Consider the following 25073-nt stretch of genomic DNA (forward strand, 5'->3'; position numbering starts at 1 on the left):
AATAAAAAAACTTAATTAACTAAAAACATCTTACTCAAAAAATTATAAAATAAAGAAACCAAATAAATGCAAAATAAAATTAATTTGCCATCATCAAAAGTAATACACCTGAATTACTTTTTCTTAAGTTTATTTAACTAAAGTTAAGAAAAACCTGCAACCATATTAGCAAAGACTTTTAAAAAAAGTTAAAATTTATTTTGTTTCTAATAACAATAATTTAGAAACAAACAAACATCCTTTTTTATTAGAAACAGTAAAGTGTTTCTAATAATATATATAAATATATATATATATATATATATATATATATATATATATATATATATATATATATATATACATATATATATATATATATATATATATATATATACATATATATACATATATATTTTCTTGGTGTCGCGGACAGCATCATACTTCATGTGTTGGGATGAAAACTTTGAACAAAACGCATAATAAAACTTATAAATGCGTTATGTACAATACAAAACAGGTTATTAACGCAGGTTTGTAAATCCCCCCCTCCCCCCTCCAACAGACAAACTATGACGCTGCCGCGACTCCAAGGATATATATATATATATATATATATATATATATATATATATATATATATATATATATATATATATATATATATATATATATGTATATATATTAGAACAATTTGTTAGTGAAAACATATGAAAACCAAAATTTTCTTTATAATATATATAGTATATTTTATAAATAAACCTCTACAATTTCCTTGGTACAACAACTCGATTATGATTAATAACAACTCTGTAAACATGAATTTTCTAATAATCTAAATCTTAATAAATTATAAACAATTAAACTTGAATAAAAATGTATGAAAATGATTAATGCTATATTAAATATAGAAAAACAAACATATAATAACACAATTATATCCTAAATCACAATTTATTCATGCAAGAGAAATTATTATACATTTATTGAAAAGCCAGAAACATTTTTTCCAAAGAGCAAAGGTTTTAACAATACTATAGATAAATTTTATTTATAACAAAATGTTGTCATGGCTTTTATCCCAATTATTAAAAGCATGTGAAAGCATGAAACTACCCATAAATATCTTTTAACGCTAGATCTCATCTAAGATTTATAGTAGGGGAGACCGGGGCTAGTTGGCTCGGTTTTTACTTTATGAGCTCTGTCCCAGTGAAAAAGTGCACATGGGATACGCGTGGATTTTTTCCATATGTAACCCATGTGGGGATTATTATTTTGTCCCATGTGGGTTTCATATGGTAAATCCCACATGGATTCCATATGGTAAATCCCATATGGGATACGCGTGGGTTTTTACCATATGTAACCCATATGGGGATTATTATTTTGTCCCATGTGGGTTTCATATGGTAAATCCCACATGGGTTTTATGTGGTAAATCCTACATGGGATATAGGTGGAAAATACTACATGTTATAGATCTTAAATGCCACATATTTTAATCCAAATGGTATAAAAGTAGTCAATACTAGACAAATGAAAGTCCGAATACTTCTATGATAATTTTTAAAATTCTTTTAATTTAAAAATTACTTAAATAGTAATTTAAAATTAATCATCGAAGCTTTCAGAGAGGTTTAACTTAATCTGGTATTTGCTACTTTATCCCATTTGGTATTCAAAATGTGTAGCATTTTTGATCTTTTACATGTGATGTTTTCCACCTATAACCAGTGCGATTTACCTTAAACTATTATGACGAAATTTTATAAAATTAAAAACCGTGTTGCAAAATGAATTTATTTCAAAATAAATGCTATTAATTAATACATCCAAAATGAATATTAAAAATATTATTTTTTCTTTTGCGCTTAACACGTCGTTTTTTATCGATTGAATTAATTAAATCGCTTCGGCTTGCATAATACCAAGTTTTTAGTATCTTCTAACTTTCTTCAAACATTTTCTAAAAAAAATAAATAAATACAAATATATATAATATATATATATATATATATATATATATATATAAATATATATATATATATATATATATATATATATATATATCATATATATATATATATATATAGAGAGAGAGAGACAGAGAGAGAGAACAATTTTAAAAAGGAACCTTATTAGTCGAGCAATTTTAATTATTAGCCAGGTTGAAATCATTAATGACTACAACATTTCACAAATAATTATTTTCTAATTTATTACTTACAATGACTAACGTATTATGGGTAATTGAACACATATTATGCGTAATGAGCTTGAACCCATGAGGAGAATCCTGAAAAAAAAGTGATCAATTAGGATAAGTAGTTAAACAAAAAAACAAAAAAAACAAATGTAAAAACCTACTTTTTCAATGATGTAGACCTTGGGTGCAATAGCCAGTGGATGCAAAAATATCTTTACTTTTTCGTCATACACACGGCCTTCTATAATAACAGGCCTTGACATCGCGCAAAATGCCGTAAAAACTGAAGGCCGATTAAACTTTCACTTTTACTTATATTGATATATTTTTATATTAGGTAGGGTGTAATGGCAGTCTATGCTTTCTAATAATAATCTCTAGTAAAGACGGAAATATAAAAAGAAAACCAAAAAATTGTTAAAAGATAATCATATTTTTCGTATTTCAAATTTCATTAAGAAAATTTATGTAATATTAAATAGTATCAATAACAAGCAGAACTATAACAAAGTATATATCTATATATTAGAAAGATAACTGTATTTTTAATTTTTTTTGCTAAAAATGGCAACAATAAAAATTACCAACAATAAAAAACACCAACAAAAGTCGATTCAAGCAAAAAAAAAGTTTTATCAATATATCTCAACAGGGTAAATATTTACAAATCCAAACATATTGAGAGACATATAGGCTAATGAGAAAATAAAAAACATAACAAGTAAATTGCATAATAAAATACAAAACTAATTTTCACATAAATTATGATAGCTTTAGTACTTTGGGAGTGGTAATTAGTGAGTAATTCTTTAGCAGTTTTTTTGTGATTTTAAATCTATATTTAGCAGCAATGAACTGAAACTGAGTAACACAGAATGTTCTGCATAAAGGGTCAGTAGCACCTTGAACCCATCTCTATATATATATAAAAAAAAAGCAAAATATTGACCATTAGACAAGAGTATCAGAAGGAATTTCAAGTCCGCCTCTGTTTAGGCTATACAGATAACTTCCATATTTATAATAATAATTGGTAGAATCATCATAAATTTTTATTTCGCTTTTTTGCACATAGCCAGCTATGTAAACTATAGCCACTAATGTAGATTTATTAACTGAGCTTTCAAGATCATGTATATTATCTAGAAGTTCTTTTTCATCAGTAGAAATATCTCTAAAACATATGTCACAAGTATGACCATCAATACCATCAACAGGAATGTCAAGTTGTAATATCCATTTAGTATGTTGAATATTAATTTTTTCAATTACAGATTTAACGTTTATAAAGTAAGTACCTCCAGATCCCTGTCGAAGCTTAGAAAAAGCTTTTTCAAGTGGATCTGTTGAAAACCAACCTAATAAGACATACTTTGCTCCATTACTCAACAAAGTTTCTACGAGATCAATAAAGCCATAACATGAATGCGCTATTGCATTGCTAGTATCTAGCGTAAGCTGTTTTACACGCTTACCTGTAGGTTTCATAAAATTTGACAGTTCAGCAATATCTCGTAGCAGTTGTAACTGCGTTCTTAATGCAGCTACTGTTTCTTCACAAAAAACAGACAAACAAAACTTTACAGATTGTCTCTCTATTGGTTTTGGATAAACTGATTTAGCAGTAAGTTTAGAGAGTTTAAAAAGACAATTGCACTCAGTTTTTAAATTAAAGTTTTAGATTAAAAGAACTGGCTTTGGCTAAGTGGAGTGATTTAGAAAAGTTTATAAATTACTCCACTTAGCCAAAGCCAGTTCTTTATTGTTTAAAAATTGAAGTTCGTCAGTCTTTTCTGTCAACCAATTGTTTCGTATAGATTTTAAGAGATGCACATAATCATAAAAAAAATATATACCTGATCTTGTTAACCATGGTTTACTATCAACTGTTTTACACATTCCAAAAAATCTTTGATTTACACGGTTACCACCAGTAATTATTACCAATGTCTTACTATTTTTAATATTATTTATCGTATGAACAATTTGTTGACATTGAGAAAACTGAAATTCAGAGGAACAATTTGCAACAGGTTGAGCTCTACATATAAATTCTGGACCTCCAAAGTACATTGAGGAACAAAAGACATTTAATCATAAATGATAAAATTGTTTTAGCTAACTTTTCAGGGTAGTTTACTGCTTGACCAAACAAAGCACCTCTTTAGTAAAGCAATGAAGCTTTGACATAGACCTCATTAATTAGTAGTATGGAAATTCTTTTCAATGGATTTAAATTCATAAAAATACTATTTATAAAACTTAGGTCCTCCATTGAGCTTATTTTTGAAGTCAATCTTGTTAAAGTCCTTATACTTGACAACTTGTAGTCAATACACAAACAATCATATAAACTTCGTCGCATAGCAAAATACTCATATGCTCTACATATAATATCTGGAGTATATAAAACTTCACCAACATTAACTTTTCTCATAGCATTAAGGTGTTCGAATAGAATATTTAACTGAAGCGAACTTTCTTTATTTTTTAAAAATCTAACTGCTTCAAATAAAGCTGATTTTGTTTTTATTAACTTTAATTTGTTTACAGCTAAAGATGAAATATTACAAGTTGTGCCATTATGGTTAATTACAAATGAATAATCATTGAAAATTACTAAAATAAATAATGGAACACCAAGTTTGTACATTTTTGATTGCATGTGTAAACTTTTTTTATTAAGCTGGAAAACAATAACATCGTTATTATCACTTAACAAAGATTGAATATCGTCAAATATAAGTTCATCCTCTTATAGAAAATCATTTAACTCATTTCGTAAAATGCTTCGAAAACCGCTTGAAGTTACAGTTTTTCTAACTTAACTTGCTGGAGTAGCTAAACAACTAGGCGTAAAATTTTAAAAACAGATGGTGGGTTTAAAGGTCGTTGCTTCCCATATTTGCTTTCAAAAGGTGCTTCATTTGGCCAATGAAGTTGACATACTGCTGTATAGTCTGTAACAATAAAACCAGTTCTTGGGATAGCTTTACTACATCTTTTTCTCTCCTCTAGATTCTTCGGGAATTTATAAATTGATATTTTTGTTGTAGTTGAGTATTGATATTGTAGTTGTATAAATTGATATTTTTGTTGTAGTTGAGATAGTTCGACTTGCAAAGAGATACACAGCATTTTAAAGGCATTTTAATTATTAAAAAAACTTACCGTTAGTTTGACAATACTATTATCTTACAATGTAACGCCTTGAACCTTACAACATTATCGTCTTGAAGTTGCAATATCTAATTTATAAACCAATCAAATTTTAAAGATTTATTAAAAAAGCATGAACACAAACTTTCGTCTAATGTTAAAAGATGAAAATGTAAACACAGTTTTAGGAATTGGCCTTCAATTTAACAACTTTGTTGCGCGATGTCAAGGCCCGTTATTATAGAAGGCTGTGGTCACACATAATATAATATTCTGAAACTAATAAACAAACATCTAAATTTCTATAAGTAAATTTATTCTTTGATCATTGCCTTCATATCCTATCTTATTTTCATATCATAATCTATTATGGTATTATTTATATAACATATCACAACAGTGTTATTAAATTTGTGATGTTCAAATATCGTATGAACATTCTCTAACATGTTCATATGATATTTGAATATAGTTCTTGAGTATATTATCTGCAAACAATTGACTGATGCAAGTTCAAATGTTGTCAAAAACCAAGCATGCATGCATGCATGGGACACTGCAGTGTCCCACAAAGAAATGCTGGTTTGAAAGTCAAATTTTCTTTATTGAAAAAAAAAAAAAAAAAAGGAGGGAGATATGGAGGTTTCTGTAACTTTTTATGCTCCAAAACTTTTAACTTTATATATAATAAAGTTCATAAAACTTTAGGGACTTACGAAGTACATTGAGGAACAAAAACAGGATATTTACAGAAACTTTTCAATTTTTAATCTGGAGTACCACAGTGTAATTGGGAATAAAGTCTCTGGGTCCAGTATTCAAAGTAATACGATCTAAAGTAATATATAAATTAAATAAAATGCTTTAAAATTCATGCAGTTATACATATAACTCCTAATAGTTAACTATATGTATAACTAGTTATACATAATATTTATTATATAAACTTATTTTTTAAGGTTATGCTTGAACAAATTAGTACCAATTAATTCAAATTCAAGATTTAGTTCAAGTTCAAGTTCTTATTTGTTCATTGTTTTTTCACTATTTTATATTTATTTGTTCAGATTTGTTAACTAGTACTAATTCTTACTACAGTAAGAATGTTTTTCATTGTTGAACGTGATTTTATTAGTAACTTAATTTTATTTTCAATATATTTTGACAACACCCTTTACATTTTAAATGATGACAGTTTTACTTTTCTATTGATGTTAAATTTATTACGTTTCAATAACTCAGATTGAATTTTAACTGAATTATTGTAAGCTTTGTAGGGGTTTGTTGTATATCAAATGGTGTTGTAAATAAAGTAAAAAGAATATATATATATATATATATATATATATATATTATATATATATATATATATATATATATATATATATATATATATATATAGTATTTAGGCTATGGGATCATCCATAAATGATGCCAGTAGATAGAGGGGCAGTGTGAGTTTAACAATAATTGACAATGGGGAGGGGAAGTTGAGACCAAAATAATGTCAATTAAAAAATTGAATTAAAAAAAAAAGTAACATATTTAATTTAAAAAAAAAGTAAAACAATATATGCTAGCTATGAGCAGGTTTTAGAGGTATTTACACCAACAATGTGGTCTAAAAACATCTTGCTTTTGTTGCTTAAAACTGTAGTACTGTTGAGAATAAATGTATAATTGAACCAGAAAAAAATTGATGGTATATGCATTTTTTATATTATATTAACAATTCAGGTATACCATCATAATATGATAACAAAAACTGACATCATTTTCAATGGGAGATGGCAAAAAATTGACTGAGTTTGATAAAGGGTGAAGGTGTTCAATAAACGGGTCATCATCTGACATCATTATGCATAGATGACCCTATGATTTAGGTAAAATAAGTAATCAATTTGCCATATTTCTCTTAAGAAAGTGTAAGAAAAAAGCATTGTTATGCTGATAACCTACCTATTGAGCAAGCTTTGACCACCTATTTTATAAATTTGAGAGACAGAAGTGGAAGTGCGAATCGCAAAAGAACTAATAACAATGCTCTAAATTGATTTTAACTTTGTCGACTAACATTAATATAGTATTTAGAAATAATAAATGAAGTTTACATGATTTTTATAATTTGTATTTACATCCATTAATTATCAGTTGTCAGTCTCTGTTTTATAAAATGAATTATATATATATATTTGTATATATATATATATATATTTGTATATATATATATATATATATTTGTATATATATATATATATATATATATATATATATATATATATATATATATATATATATATATATATATATATATATATGTATATATATAAATATATATATAAATATATATATATATATATATTTGTATATATATATATATACATATGTATATATGTATATATATTATATTTATATATATATATATATATATATATATATATATATATATATATATATATATATATATATTATTTTTACTTTATTTACAACACGATTTGATATACAACAAACCCCTTCAAAGCTTACAATAATTCAGTTATGATTCAAACTGAGTTATTGAAACGTAATAAATTTAACATCAATAGAAAAGTAAAGCTGTCATCATTTAAAATGTAAAGGGTGTTGTCAAAATATATTGAAAATAAAATTGTAAACAATAAACAATAAATATATAACATAATATAATAATAAACAATAACACTGTGGTACTATAAACTAAAAATTGAAAAGTTTCTGTAAATATTCTGTACTTGTTCCTCAATGTAGTTCGTAAGTCCCTTAAGTCTTAAGGACCTTATTATATCTAAAGTTAAAAGTTTTGGAGCATAAAAAAAGTTACAGAAACCCATCTCTATCCTACTTTTTTTTTTTTTAATAAAGAAAATTGGGAATTCTTCGAGTTTCAAACCTGCATTTCTTTGTGGGACACTGCAGTGTCCCACAAAGAAATGCAGGTTTGAAACTCATGAAACTCCCATGCATGCAAGATTGGTTTTTGACAACATTTCAACTTGCATCAGTTAATTGTTTGCAAATAACTAACTCAAAATCTAAATTCAAATAACTATTATATTATCCTAATAATACGTCTATTTGAACATATCTTAATCTTTTTTCTATAAAGAAAGATAAACATTATTCGTGGTACTTACATACTTGCTTGCCATTCTCTCTATTAATATAAAATATTTTCACACAATGTAAACGTAACGCAATGCAATGTCGATTTAAAAATTTTTTTTTCTAGTTTTTTTTTTAGTTACCAGCTTTTAAATTAATTCCCATACAAATCCCACAGGAAACCCACGTGGGATTTCCCATGTGTGTAAATACCATATGGTTCCCACATGTAACCCATGTGGGATTACCCACATGGGTTTAAGGTGACAAATTTCCATACGGATACCACATGGGAAAATCCGTCCCACGTAAATCCCATCAATCCCACACGGAACCCACGCGTAACCCATGTGGGACGCGGTTTTATTTTTCACTGGGGTAGCCCTAACAGTTCATTTTTTTAAAAATATTAAAGTGTATTCTTAAAGAGTATGGATTAGGGTATCTTATAAAATTTGCATTCATTTACAAAAAAAAATTCTTGGGGCCTTTCCGGACCCTAAAAAAAAAAAAAAAATTTGCGCCAACATACCCCACCACGGGGTAAGTTGGCGCAAACTATAAAAATGATTAATAATGCACTATTAAGTGCAAAATTAATAGAAATTTTTTTAAAATTAATTTTTGCAACAATTTTATCCCAAAATTTAATATTACTTTTAGCTGGTACCAAATATTATTCCGTAAAAAGCAAAACAGTAACCCTACTTTTATCTGTGGAAAAAAAACAAAAAAAAATTTTTTTTAAATTTTTTTGTAAGAATAAATATTTTCAATATTGTTAAAAATAAAAAAAAATTAAAAAAATAATTTTATAAAAATAAATATTTTTTTCCATAGTAAATGCTATGAGCCAACTTACCCCGTGAAAAATTTGTCAACTTACCCCGAAAGCTTTTTTTTTAATAAACAGTTTATAGATCCTGAAAAACGGCAGCTTTGAAAAAAAAGTCTGACTGATTATAGTAAACGAATTGTGACTGGAACGTTTACAAGAATTTTTTTTTCATACTACTAAATATTTTCTTTGTAAAGTAAAAAGGAAGCGATCTTCTAAAAGTTACGTTTTTGTCCAAAAAACGCATAAATCTCAATATCTCCCACGCGCATGCGCGAATCCTGACAATACTACAGTGAATGATGAAATGGTCAATAAGGAAGTTTCTGAGTAATTTTTGTCACTTTCTGATGAAAGGCTCTAAAGATAAACGCAGTTCGTCAACTTACCCCTGCGGCCAACTAGCCCCGGTCTCCCCTTATCTATATTTTCAATATTAACATCTATAACACGAAGCTTTAAATTTAAAAGTACAATTTAAAAAAAGATAACATTAAATTAATTACTTAATAAAATTTTAAAAAGATTTTATATTACCTATCATTTCAAGCTACTAAACATTATCTACCTAATGTCTACTTAAACATTTTGAACTCGTACCATGAAAGGTCATGACTTCTTCAAGAAAACACTTGGTTAAGAAAACTGGAAACTACTTAAAAACTAATATTTTATTGAAGTAGTGTGTTTTACAGAATACAAAACCGTAACTAATATCAAACAATAGGCGTAACTATGCGCACTAACAATAATAATATTCACTGTGCTATTTATATTAAGAAACAAAAGCAGTGAGTTCTAGTAATGAAACTACCTATTAATCATTTTTAACAACAGACACTAACATAAAGATAAGCCAAAGGTAACAATATTACGCAAAAAATTATCGAAGATGTTATGTATTTTCAGAATAGTTATATTGAAAGCTAGACAACACTTAGACTTAAAGCAATAACACCGCTTGACTGGTAAGGTTGACGAATCTTGCTCTAGATCTATATCTCAAATATATTGTGTTTTATAGTTATACTAAGTATAAAACACAATTTTTTTTTTTAATGTTATATAACATATAAAAACACCTCATTTAACAATCATGTACACATTAGATAAAATACATTTTATACTGTTATAAAAACACATTTATATAAACACATTTATAAAACAATTATATAACATATATCACCACATACACGTATTTATCAAAAACTTTTTAACTTTGAGCATAATATAAACATACATATGCAAACCTTTATATGCAAACATGTATATGCAAATCTTTAACAACTATAAAACAAAATTTGTTAGCATCAATTATTTTTAATGTAACAAAGAATGCAGACTACAATTCACAACATTGTAATGAAAAAATTAAAATAATTTAAGAACAAAATTAAAAATTTCTAATAAATACATATTCAGATACCTTAAAATGAAGCATAACACAACATTCTTTTGAAAAATTCCAGAAGAATTTTTTTTAATTTTTTTATTCCTTATTATTTTTCCTAAGAATATAAAATATTACATATAGATATAGAGAAATATAATAGATTGAAATAAACGCAAACTTATGTATATAAACTTACATGACCACAAACAATAGTCTTATTTTATTTAACTTTTCATATTAAATACATAAATAAAACTTTATTCTCATTATTCTTTCTACAAAAAATAATCTTAATCTATAAATAAGAAAATGAATTGAACTTACTAAAAAAGCCATCAGCTCCTCTTAACTGCTCCAGAAAATAAAACATTACTTGCTTAAAATGTTCTAAAAAGACTAACGACAAAACTGAAACAGTTTACTTAAAAAGAAACATTGTACAAAAAAATCAATTTTATCAGTCATTTTAGTTCTAACTTCTTCTAAAAAATGAAAGCAGGCTATAAAAATTAGAAAAATAAAAACAACCAACAATAAACAAACGATTATTTAAATTTTTATTTTAATCAATGAACAACATAAATTCTTCTTGAAAATAAAAATATATCAGCTCTAATTTGCTAGCTGAACTTACTTGAAAGACATGGAACATATAACCGCGCATATAAAAGTCGAGAAACTACTTAAAAACTAAGAAATAGTGTATTTTACAGAATGCAGAACTGTAATTAACAATACGAACAATAGGCGTATAACACTAATAATATTCATTGCGCTATTAATATTTAGATGTTTGTATCGAAAAAACCCAGACCAAAGATTTTTTTTTTTAAATCTTTTTAAAATCACGATCACTTGTCTAAATTTTAATAAGATTTTAAATAAATACATTTTTTTAGTTAAAATGAACATCATAGTTTAAAAAATATGATTTGTTCTGATTATTGATTAGCAATTTTTCTTGGTTATAAGTTCTTTTTTGATCGGAGTTCTTGTATTTTTTGTAAAAATTGATACAAATATTGTATTTTGACAAGTATAGATAGCTAATTTACGTCAAAACCGATTAGAACTAAAATCTGTAGTGGGTTAAGGCCCTTTTTCAAAAGATTTTAACTAAATTCATGTTAATGTCGATGAGCGAAAGTGATCTAAAGACTACAAAACGGTGTTCTTTAGATTAGGGATGCCAAATATCTGGGTTTTCAATATTTGTACAAATACCAAATACCCCAAATAGTGACCCCCCAAATATTTTTACAAATACCAAATAGTAAAATGTATGAAAAAAATCAATTGATTTCAATTCAAATTTTAGCGTTTATTTAAGAAGTGATATTTTAAAAATACAAGCATATTCAATTTTTCTTCTTTCATTCTATTACGAAGTTTAGTCTTGAAGTTTCCAGCTACAGAAAAGATTCTTTCAAAGTCTGTTGATGTTGCTTGCACAGTTAATAAGGCATCGTAGATCATCTGAAGTTTATCTGTACGTTCTTTTGTTCCTTCAAACGCCTTAATTTCATTTTCGATCGAAGTTTTGACTATTTTTTGATGGTTTACAAAGTGGTTGATAGTGTCATCAAGCTTGGATGTTGTATTTGAATCATTTTTATCATCATTTTCCTCCAACAATGATTCTGCAAATAGTCTTGTATTGAGTTCCTTAATTTCTTTTCTAATAGTTAATTTTGACGAATATTTAAAATAATCATTTTCCTTTGGATAATCAATAATGTGAAGAAAAATGAATGTTGATATTAAATCGACATTTCCTCGTGAATCAATTCAAGTTTTTAAATTTTCGAGCATTTTTTGCGAAATATCATTTACCTGTGCGTTGAGTGTGTTGAATATGTAGATAAATGATCCTTCTGCCACCATCAAATTACAGCATTTAGAGCTTAATTTTTTAATAACTTCTTCAACAGGAATCAAACAATCTATTATGTCTTTAACTTTAGTTTCAATGATGTCATCATGTGAACCTTCAAATTCATTTATTGTAGATTTTAAAATTTCTTTCAGTTCATAAAATCTCTGCAACATAGGAAGTACACTATTCCATTTTGTCTTGCAATCAATTAATAGAGTTAACTCTTTTCCTGTTGTTTCTTGGTCATTTTCTTTGAAGCGAGCAATTTTCAATGGAGATTTTCGAAATTTTCTCACATATCCTCGAACAACTGATATAACATCAAAGTAGGATTTTTCCATTGGTAAAGAGCTTTCTTGTTCATCAAAATCTAGTTTTTCATCAAAATCTTCATCTTCATCATCAAGTTCAACATTATCATTATGTTCATTCATCTCTTCACGATCTTTTTGATATAAAAAGTCAACAATAGCTAAATTTATTCCATGATTGTAACAAAGTTGACTTTCAAATGGCATCAAGGTGGCATATTTTTTCATTACGGAAGCTCCATCGTTTATAGTTGAGACAATATCTACTGAAATGTCAAGTTTGATGTCCTGGAGTTTTTTTCTGACAATTGTTTTCAATTTTTCAGCATTACAACTACTTGATCCAACAGAAGTTAATGCAAATTGCTCAGATTCAGTGCCGTTGTATATTTTGATATTTAAATATCTCTTGAATGTATTATCAGTCCACTCATCAATTATTGTACTAATTTTTTTTCCCATGACTTTAAACTCTTGAATTTTTAACACAAGTTCATTAAAAACTTCTTCGTAGTATTTTTTAATGTCTTCCCAAACTGTTGATCTTGATTTAGGCATTTGATGACCGCGTGATGACAAGTATGATTTAGTAGCATCCGAATTTATTATTTGATTAATTGAAAATCCATCTTTGGCTGCACATTTTGATATTAACAACTCTCTTGACTCTCGAACTGTAAAACTTGTTATTGGACGTTGAATTTTTTGATTACTTGGACCTTCTTTTAAGAGATATATCCATACCATGTTTCAATTTTAAATGATTCATCAAATTCGTTGTTCCATAATTAACAATCGTACAAACTTCATTACAGCTGCCAACTTGATATTTTGCCTGACTTTTACTGATTTTTACAAAATGTTTCCACATTTAGTTTAGTCAAATTTAGTTTAGTAAACGTAACCTAAAAAAGCATGAGACTCATACCCGATAGTAGTATTTATAGTACTTCTTTGTATAATTTCAATAGTTACTTGATTAAATTCACAATTAAACAAAGATAAATTTTAAAAAATTTCAGTAGTAGTGAATTAATTATGATATAAAATTCACGGAAATTGCGTAACTTGGAAATTGAAATATAGAGTTAGTAACAAATGTGACGGTTATTTTTAAAAAAAATGCTGAAAAATAATTTGAAGATTTTTACACTATTTGTATACAAATATTTGGGTAAAAATAAAAATATTTGGGTGACCCCAAATAGTGCTAAAAACACCAAATACCCAAATAACAAATAATTGGGTTCGACATCCCTACTTTAGATTCACGACTAGGGGTAGTAAAAAGATTTTGAAAATTATACAAAAAAAAAAAGTTTCTTTAAACATTAAAAAAACAGGAAGCAAAAAAAATTATATCATTTAAAGCGCTTATTTGGACATAATACGCTGATAAAATCATGCTGATTCCAAATAAAAGAATTCGAATAATTTGTAAATCGCCTTAACTACACCGAGTACATAACCCTCATTATTCTGGAGACAAAAATTTTCATAACTTAATAAATCGCTGATGTATTTATCTCTCCCACTATAGGGACACTTTATCTCTAAACAACCATTTCCGCAACAATCACAATTAACAATTGCATTAGGCGATGCACCGAGGAAAGATTGTTAAACTGAAATAAAAAAAAAAACAATTTTTTATTGAAAAATTAGAGTGTTTTTTTCCATGGTTGTTGAATTCCGTGGTCATGTCCCCATTTTGTTGCTACTGTGCAAAGGTTTGCTTGAATGAAATAACAAATTTGCATAATCAAACTGATTGGTAGTTGGGTGATATTAGCACAGCATACATTGCCAAATTTTGAACTAGTGATACGACCTGCTCTAAAGTAAAACCAGTTTTTAGTTTTTGTCTGAAGTCGTGTTGCACTCTCAACATTTTTACTCTCCTCAATAGTTATTATAAGTTTTTTCTTTTTATAAGCATTTAAGAGTTCTTCATAGTTTGAAAAAATATTATTGTTCTGATGAAGGTCAGACAAAGATTCAGGATATTTGTCTGTTATTATTGTCGGTTCGTAAGGTTTAGTAAACCCAGGGACAATAGAAAGAATAGCTGGTTTGGTTGCACATTGGCTTAAGTAAAAAAAAAATTCATCAGTTTCTTCCTTTGTTGGAATAGAAAATCAATATCTGCAACAGACTTGTGTACGATATTTTTACAGCTTGGTAGTAACCAATTGGCTTTTTCCTCAGTACATGTTTTTGAACTTTTGATGTTAACTGCATATTGGTATGGTACTAAATATAAATTAGTACCGTACCAATATGTGAGCAGCTTTCTTCTAGACCAGCCATACAATTGCAATGTGCACAAACTATACTACCTGATTTTTCAGAAATAACCCATGGGTGTAAGGGTACATCGCTCATTTTTTGAGAATGTTTATCTAAGATATTAAAAATTGAAAAAAATTAAAAGTATGACTGTTGTTTAAATTTCTATATAGAACTAATATTTAAAAAACCTACCCTGCCGTGAATAAGAACATATTTCTCAAATTCTTTTACACCCACATTCATAAACCAACCTGATACAAATTGATTATAAGAATCGAGAGCTTTATATGCTTTTAATTGATCTTTAGTTAGAGGACTTGGAGCAAATAAAAAATTGTTCGCAATATCAGGATAAGTAATATTTGGATAATTATCTATATTGTCAGAGAAATCTTTATCTTCAAGAAAATACGGGTCAACGTGACCTATAAAACAAATTTTTAAAATATCTTTGCTTTGCATTGTTATTAAGCTAAGACAAATGATAGCTTTCTGTTTACATTGCAGATATATTTGTTTATGTTTTTTTTACGGATGTTTGTCCTCCATAATGGCGGTATAGTTTATTCCCGTATAATTAGAATATATATATATATATATATATATATATATATATATATATATATATATATATATATATATATATATATATATATATATATATAAATATATATATATATATATATATATGTATATATATATATATATATTCTAATTATACGAATTATGTATAATTAGAATATATATATATATATAAATATATATATATATATATATATATATATATATATATATATATATATATATATATATATATATATATATATATATATATATATATATATATATATATATATATATATATATATATATATATATATATATATATTCTAATTATACATAATTCGACAAAGTGAATATCCAATAAAAAGTTGTATACAACTTTTTGTTGGATAATTACTTAGTTAGAATTACTTATAGGAAGCCATAAGGAGCTTGCAGAAGAAATCAGTCTTGTCGTCGACTAAAATTAATCTTGTCATCAAGTAATTTTATGCACATAAATAAGTACACATAAGTCAGTTGGTAATCGATGTAAAATTAAAAAAAAAATGTCGTTCTTTTTTTTTATGTTAGGTTACATTTTGGTTTAGGTTTAGATTTTGTTTTGAGTGAAATTAATAAATATTAAAACATTAAAACATTCATTTTTTGACCAATTAAGCCATAAATCTTGGTTGTTTAACTGTATATTACAGTGGAGGCTAAATCAAACGAAAAAATATTCCAATCTAAACTACGCCTTGTTTAAATTCGACCAGTCGGCGTGACGTCACTTCGTATTAAAAAGTATTGTTTTAAAATTAATCATTTTGAATTGGGGGAAAACAAACTAACTAGTAAATCAAAAAAAAAATTCTTTTTTCAAATCCATGCTTTATGCAAGCAAAATTCTATTGGGCCTAGAAATTCTTTTTTTGTTATCTTTTGTAGAAGGAAAAATTACTGTTGCGTTTTTAAATTTTTTTTTTATTAATTCAGTGTTCTTCAAATTAAATTTTTGTTAACTTAATTAACTTTTTTTGGTCAAATTTTTCCATTTCCTTGTATTGTCATCGAAAATGATTAAGTGTGCAAAATTTGAGCAAAATTGGTTGAGAAAAAAGCTTTCAAAAATTGATTTCAAATTTTGTGGCACACAAACATATATATATAGAAAGTAACCTTATATAAAGCATGGAAAAAATCAGTAGCGGTTTGTTGAGTTAACTTTTTTTTTTTAATGCAAAAAAGTTGTTGTGCAGTTGCTTGCACTAACAACATTTAAAAAAATCAAGAATATAAGTCTTTCTAAAGATGACGTTAAGTGGAAAGAAAGAAAAGTGGTTGAATACAATAAATCGTGATGTAGATAGTATTGGTAAATAAATATTGAAATATCACTACTTTATATACCCTAAAACAACCAAAATAATATGTAGACATCAATGTAAGACATCATTTTATTTAAACAGAAGTTTAAAACTATGTAAACATAAAGTAAAATCACCTAAAAGACTTATGTTTTGCAGACATCTTTCAACTGTTTCTTTTGTTTAGCTTTTAAAGTAATTGTAGGGCATAAAGTAATTGTTAAATAAAATAAATTTTTTTTATAAAAAAAAAATGGCTTGTTTTACCCCAACTCAATGTGGTTACTTTTGATTTCGCGATATAGTCACGTGATTCCAACTGGATAGTCGCACAAACAATACACCAGTTCGAGCAAAGTTCTGCCATTAATAATATCGCGCAAGCATGTGCGATATGTGTTAATAATTGCAGAACTGTAACGAATTTAGAAGGGAAAATATTTTCTCAGTTGCGAATTACACAGGCCAACAAAATTTTACTTTTCAACCTTTTTTTTTTTTTTTTTTTTCATACGATAAGTTTCTCTTTTAGTATTCCTCATTCTGGTTTCAAATACGCAATCATTTTTCTTCTATCACGCTAAGTTTCAAAGATATTAGGGTTCAAATCCCAAAAATTTAGGGTACAATCCCTAATATTGACAAAAAAAAACTTCTTCAAAAGTATGTCAACCTGGGTCTAAGAAGAAGCAATTTTCACAGAGATTTTAAAAATAATATTAGTTACCAATAAAATTAAAAAATAGTAAATAATTACTATTTTTTAATTTTATTGGTGAGTTTTATTTTATTTTTATACTTTAAAGAGTTTTTTACTGTATTTTTTTGCAGATAAATTTTAAATAAAAATACCCTATATCTTTTTTAAAATTACTGTAAAAAACGTTTTTATTGAGACCCAGTTTGTCTTACCCAGTGAAAAATAAAACCGCGTCCCACATGGGTTCCGCGTGGGTTCCGTGTGGGATTTATGGGATTTATGTGGGACGGATTTTCCCATGTGGTATCCGTATGGAAATTTGTCACCTTAAACCCATGTGGGTAATCCCACATGGGTTACATGTGGGAACCATATGGTATTTACACACATGGGAAATCCCACGTGGGTTTCCTGTGGGATTTGCATGGGAATTAATTTAAAAGCTGGAAACTAAAAAAAAACTAAAAAAAAAATTTTTAAATCGACGTTGCATTGCGTTACGTTTATTTTGTGAGAAATTATTTTATATTAATAAAGAGAATGGCAAGCAAGTATGTAAGTAAGTAAGTACCGCGAATAATTTTTATCTTTCCTTATAGAAATAAGATTAAGATTTGTGCAAATAGACGTATTATTGGGATAATATAATAGTTATTTGAATATAGATCTTGAGTAAATTATTTGCAAACAATTAACTGATGCAAGTTGAAATGTTGTCAAAAACCAATCTTGCATGCATGGGACACTGCAGTGTCCCACAAAGAAATGCAGGTTTGAAAGTCAAAGAATTCCTAATTTTCTTTATTAAAAAAGAAAAAAATAGGATGGGTTTCTGTAACTTTTTTTATGCTCCAAAACTTTTAACTTTAGATATAATAAGGTCCTTAAGACTTAAGAGACTTACGAACTACATTGAGAAACAAAAACAGGATGTTTACAGAAACTTTTCAATTTTTAATCTGGAGTACCACAGTGTTATTGATAATAAAGCTTCTGGATCCAGTTTTCAAAGTAATATGATCTAAGTAATGTTTAAATAAAATAATATGCTTTAAAATGCATATAGTTATACATATAACTCCTGATAGTTAACTATATGTATAACTATTTATACATATAATTTGTTATAAAAACTTATTTTTTAAGGTTATGCTTGAATAAATTAGTACCAATTAATTCAAATTCAAGATTTAGTTAAAGTTCAAGTTAATGTTTTTATTTATTAATTGTTTTTGTTAATTTTATATTTATTTGTTCAAATTTATCAGTTAGTACTATATTTTACTACAGTAAGAATGTTTATCATTGTTGAACGTGATTTTATGTTGTTATTGATGTTAAATTTATTACGTTTCAATAACTCAGATTGAATCTTAACTGAATTATTGAAAGCTTTGTAGGGGTTTGTTGTATATCAAATGGTGTTGTAAATAAAGTAAAAGTAATATATATATATATATATATATATATATATATATATATATATATATATATACATATATACATACATATATATATATATATATATATATATATATATATATATATATATATATATATATATATATATATACATATATATATATATATATATATATATATATATATATATATATATATATATATATATATATATATATATATATATATAAATATAACATTAAAACAATAAAATTGATACAAAATTACACTTTAAAACGAATACCATTAACATTGTATTAGGAAACTAGTATTTATGTATTATTATAGCATTAGGAAACTAGTATTTATGTATTATTATTATACTATAAATAAATAGTTTTTTAATTCATTTTATAAAATGGAGACTGACAACTGATAATTAATGGAAATAAATACAAATTATAAAAATCATGTATTATTACTAAATACTATGTTAATGCTAGTCTACAAAGTTAAAATCAATTTAGAGCATTGTTATTAGTTCTTTTGCGATTCGCACTTCCACTTCTGTCTCTCAAATTTGTAAAATAGGTGGTCAAAGCTTGCTCAATAGGTAGGTTCTCAGCATAACAATGCTTTTTTCTTACACTTTCTAAAGAGAAATATGGCAAATTGATTACTTATTTTACTTAAATCGTAGGGTCATCTATGCATAATGATGTCAGATGATGACCCGGTTTGTTGAACAACTTCACCCTTTATCAAACTCAGTCAATTTTTTGCCATTTCCCATTGAAAATGATGTCAGTTTTTGTTATCGTATTATGATGGTATATCTGAATTTTTAATATAATATAAAAAATGCATATACCATCAATTTTTTTTTGGTTCAGTTATACATTTATTCTCAACAGTACTAAAAGTAAAAAAAAAAAAACGTAAATTGTTCTTTCAAATAAGCAAGCTAATTTCTGAATTTAAATTGTTTTTCCTATGATCCTCTACAGTTTTAAGCAACAAAAGCAAGAAGTTTTTAGACCACATTGTTGGTGTAAATACCTCTAAAACCTGCTCATAGCTAGCATAAATTGTTTTACTTTTTTTTTAAATAAAATATTTTACTTTTTTTTTTAATTCAATTTTTTAATTGACATTATTTTGGTCTCAACATCCCCTCCCCATTGTCAATTATTGTTAAACTCACACTGCCCCTCTATCTACTGGCATCATTTATGGATGATCCCATAGCCTAAATACTATATATATATATATATATATATATATATATATATATATATATATATATATATATATATATATATATATATATATATATTATTTTTACTTTATTTACAACACCATTTGAGATACAACAAAGCTTACAATAATTCAGTTAAAATTCAATCTGAGTTATTGAAATGTAATAAGTTTAACATCAATAGAAAAGTAAAGCTGTCATCATTTAAAATGTAAAGGGTGTTGTCAAAATATGTTGATAGTAAAATTAAGTTACTAATAAAATCACGTTCAACAATGATAAATATTCTTACTGTAGTAATAATTAGTACTAGTTAAAAAATTTGAACAAATAAATATAAAATAGTGAAAAAACAATGAACAAATAACTTGAACTTGAACTAAATCTTGAATTTGAATTAATTGGTTCTAATTTGTTCAAGCATAACCTTAAAAAATAAGTTTATATAATAAATTTTATGTATAACTAGTTATACATATAGTTAACTATCAGGAGTTATATGTATAACTGCATGCATTTTAAAGCATTTTATTTAATTTATATATTACTTTAGATCATATTACTTTGAATACTGGACCCAGAGACTTTATTCCCAATTACACTGTGGTACTCCAGATTAAAAATTTAAAAGTTTCAGTAAATATCCTGTTTTTGTTCCTCAATGTACTTCGTTAGTCCCTTAAGTTTTATGAACCTTATTATATATAAAGTTAAAAGTTTTGGAGCCTAAAAAAAGTTACAGAAACCTCCTTATCTCTTCCCTATTTTTTTTTTTTTTTTAATAAAGAAAATTTGACTTTCAAACCTGCATATCTTTGTGGGACACTGCAGTGTCCCATGCATGCATGCTTGGTTTTTGACAACATTAGAACTTGCATCAGTCAATTGTTTGCAGATAATATACTCAAGAACTATATTCAAATATCATATGAACATGTTAGAGAATGTTCATATGATATTTGAACATCACAAATTTAATAATATTGTTGTGATATGTTATATAAATAATTCCATAATAGATTATGATATGAAAATAAGATAGGATATGAAGGCAATGATCAAAGAATAAATTTACTTATAGAAATTTAGATGTTTGTTTATTAGTTTCAGAATATTATATTATGTGTGACCGCGGCCTTCTATAATAACAGGCCTTGACATCGCGCAACAAAGTTGTTAAACTGAAGGCCAATTCCTAATACTGTGTTAACATTTTCATCTTTTAACATTAGATGAAAGTTTGTGTTCGCGCTTTTTTAATAAATCTTTAAAATGTGATTGGTTTATAAATTAGATAGCCCAACATCAAGACAATAACGTTGTTATTGTCTTGATGTTGATGTAAGGTTCAAGGCGTTAACTTTGTAAGGTAATAATATTGTCAAACTAACGATAAGTTTTTTTAATAATTAAAATGCCTTAGAAATGCCTTTAAAATGCTGTGTATCTCTTTGCAAGTCGAACTATCTCAACTACAACAAAAATATCAATTTATACAACTACAATATCAATTACAACTACAACAAAAATATCAATACTCAACTACGACAAAAATATTAATTTATAAATTCCCGAAGAATCTAGAGGAGAGAAAAAGATGTAGTGAAGCTATCCCAAGAACTGGTTTTATTGTTACAGACTATACAGCATTATGTCAACTGCATTGGCCAAATGAAGCACCTTTTGAAAGCAAATATGGGAAGCAACGACCTTTAAACCCACCATCTGTTTTTAAAATATTCCGCCTAGTTGTTTAGCCACACCAGCAAGTAAAGTTAGAAAAAATGTAACTTCAAGCGGTTTTCGAAGCATTTTACCAGATGAGTTAAATGATTTTCTAAAAGAGGATGAAATTATATTTGACGATATTCAATCTTTGTTAAGTGATAATAACGATGTTATTGTTTTCCAGCTTAATAAAAAAAGTTTACACATACAATCAAAAATGTACAAACTTGGTGTTTCAGTATTTATTTTAGTAATTTTCAATGATTATTCATTTGTAGCTAACCATAATGGCACAATTTGTAATATTTCATATTTAGCTGTAAACAAATTAAAGTTAATAAAAACAAAATCAGCTTTATTTGAAGCAGTTAGATTTTTAAAAAATAAAGAAAGTTCGCTTCAATCAAATATTCTATTCGAACACCTTAATGCTATGAGAAAAGTTAATGTTGGTGAAGTTTTATATACTTCAGATATTATATGTAGAGCATATGAGTATTTTGCTATGCGACGAAGTTTATATGATTGTATGTGTATTGACTACAAGTTGCCAAGTATAAGGACTTTAACCCTGTTGAGATATATTGATAAAACTTTTTTTTTGCTTGAATCAGCTTTTATTGGTGTTTTTTATTGTTGGTGATTTTTATTGTTACCATTTTTAGCAAAAAAAATTAAAAATACAGTTATCTTTCTAATATATAGATATATACTTTGTTATGGTTCTGCTTGTTATTGATACTATTTAATATTACATAAATATTCTTAATGAAATTTGAAATACGAAAAATATGATTATCTTTTAACAATTTTTTGGTTTTCTTTTTATATTTCCGTTTTTACTAGAGATTATTATAAGAAAACATAGGCTGCCATTACACCCTACCTAATATAATATATCAATATAAGTAAAAGTGAAAGTTTAATCGGCCTTCAGGTTTTACGGCATTTTGCGCGATGTCAAGGCCTGTTATTATAGAAGTCTACATCATTGAAAAAGTAGGTTTTTACATTTTTGTTTTCGTTTTTTTGTTTAACTACTTATCCTTATTGATCACTTTTTTTCAGGATTCTCCTCATGGGTTCAAGATCATTACGCATAATATGTGTTCAATTACGCATAAACGTTAGTCATTGTAAGTAATAAATTAGGAAATAATTATTTGTGAAATATTGTAGTCATTAATGACTTCAAACTGGCTAATAATTAAAATTGCTCGACTAATAAGGTTCCTTATTAAAATTGCTCTCTCTCTCTCTCTCTCTCTCTCTCTCTCTCTCTCTCTCTCACACCATCTCACTCTCCCTCGCCTTCTCTCATTCTCTCTCTCTCTCTCTCTCTCTCTCTCTCTATATATATATATATATATATATTTATATTTATATATATATATATATATATATATATATATATATATATATTTATATATTTATATTTATATATATTTGTATTTATATTTTTTTTTTTTTTAGAAAATGTTTGAAGAAAGTTAGAAGATACTAAAAACCGATATATATAAGCCGAAGCGATTTAATTAATTCATTTGACAAAAAACGGCGTGTAAATCGCAAAAGAAAAAATAATATTTTTAATATTCGTTTTGGATGTATTGATTAATAGCATTTATTTTTAAATAAATTCATTTTGCAACACGTTTTTTAATTTTATAAAATTTCGTCATAATAGTTTAAGGTAAATCCCACATAGGTTAAGGGTGGAAAACATCACATGTAAAAGATTAAAAATGCTACACGTTTTGAATACCGAATGGGATAAAGTAGCAAATACCAGATTAAGTTAAGCCTCTCTGAAAGCTTCGATGATTAATTTTAAATTACTATTTAAGTAATTTTTAAATTAAAAGAATTTTTAAAATTATCATAGAAGCATTCGGACTTTCATTTGTCTAGTATTGACTACTTTTATACCATTTGGATTAAAATATGTGGCATTTAAGATCTATAACATGTCGTATTTTCCACCTATATCCCATGTAGGATTTACCACATAAAACCCATGTGGGATTTACCATATGAAACCCACATGGGACAAAATAATAATCCCCATATGGGTTACATGTGGTAAAAACCCACGCGTATCCCATATGGGATTTACCATATGGAATCCATGTGGGATTTACCATATGAAACCCACATGGGACAAAATAATAATCCCCACATGGGTTACATGTGGAAAAAATCCACGCGTATCCCATGTGCGCTTTTTCACTGGGTACTTTTAAAGAAGCTTTTTTTTGACAATATCAGGGGTTTTACCCCAAATATTAGGGATTTGAATCCTAATATCTTGAAAACTTGACGCGATAGAAAAAAAAAGGATTGCCAATTTGAAATCAGAATGAACAATACTATAAGAAAAACATGCTGTATGCAAAAAAAGGGAAGATGCTATCCGAGTGTGGATGTAAATTACCACTCCGAATGTATTGTTTCCCAAGTTTAAAAAGAAATAGTTTAAAAAGAAAAGTCAGCTTAGAAGAGAAAGAAAGTAAAAAGAAAGTGCTTGGAAACTGTTGATAGAGTATGCTCAAATGATTTTGTTGATAAAATACCAACTTTTATTAACCTTAATCCACCAATAAATATGGGCTTTGATGAACCTGAACAAAAGAAAGCTAGAAGATTTGTATTAAAGCACCCAATCACTTCTTTACTATATTCTAGTTAAATGAAGCCTGTAGAACCTTTGTTGACTGAAAAAATTATTTTCACAGGGTTTCCAAGTGCTTTCTTGCAAATGTTTTATCACCAATATTATCAGACCATACGTATTCATTGAGTTTACCACTACCTAATGAAAGTACTTCATGTGAATACAAATTTCACTTATCACCTCTTATGTGAGTAAAGTGAGCAGCAGTAAAACTAACTTTTA

The 25073-nt window shown here is 26.7% G+C and overlaps 1 protein-coding gene and 1 long non-coding RNA gene across 2 annotated transcripts; one reads left to right on the plus strand and one right to left on the minus strand.

The window, feature by feature from the left end:
- Positions 1–1766: 1766 nt before the first annotated feature.
- Positions 1767–3850, minus strand: LOC136085953 (uncharacterized). Its single transcript, XM_065807992.1, has 3 exons — positions 2350–3850; positions 2210–2278; positions 1767–1948 (listed from the first exon to the last, which is right to left on the minus strand). Exon 1 carries the CDS (start codon positions 3674–3676, stop codon positions 3140–3142), a length of 537 nt encoding a protein of 178 aa, XP_065664064.1. The 5' UTR covers positions 3677–3850; the 3' UTR covers positions 1767–1948; positions 2210–2278; positions 2350–3139.
- Positions 3851–18278: 14428 nt separating this feature from the next.
- LOC136086594 (uncharacterized) lies at positions 18279–23821 on the plus strand. Its single transcript, XR_010641453.1, has 3 exons — positions 18279–18345; positions 23246–23313; positions 23651–23821. It is a non-coding gene; the product is annotated as an uncharacterized LOC136086594 (long non-coding RNA).
- The last annotated feature ends 1252 nt before the right edge of the window (positions 23822–25073 follow it).

This window comes from Hydra vulgaris, chromosome 10 (genome assembly GCF_038396675.1).
Source record: "Hydra vulgaris chromosome 10, alternate assembly HydraT2T_AEP".
NCBI classification, from domain to species: domain Eukaryota; kingdom Metazoa; phylum Cnidaria; class Hydrozoa; order Anthoathecata; family Hydridae; genus Hydra; species Hydra vulgaris.

Excerpts from the sequence above, each read along its gene's own strand:
- LOC136085953 (XM_065807992.1), bottom strand. The coding sequence starts at position 3,676 with ATGAAACCTACAGGTAAGCGTGTAAAACAGCTTACGCTAGATACTAGC.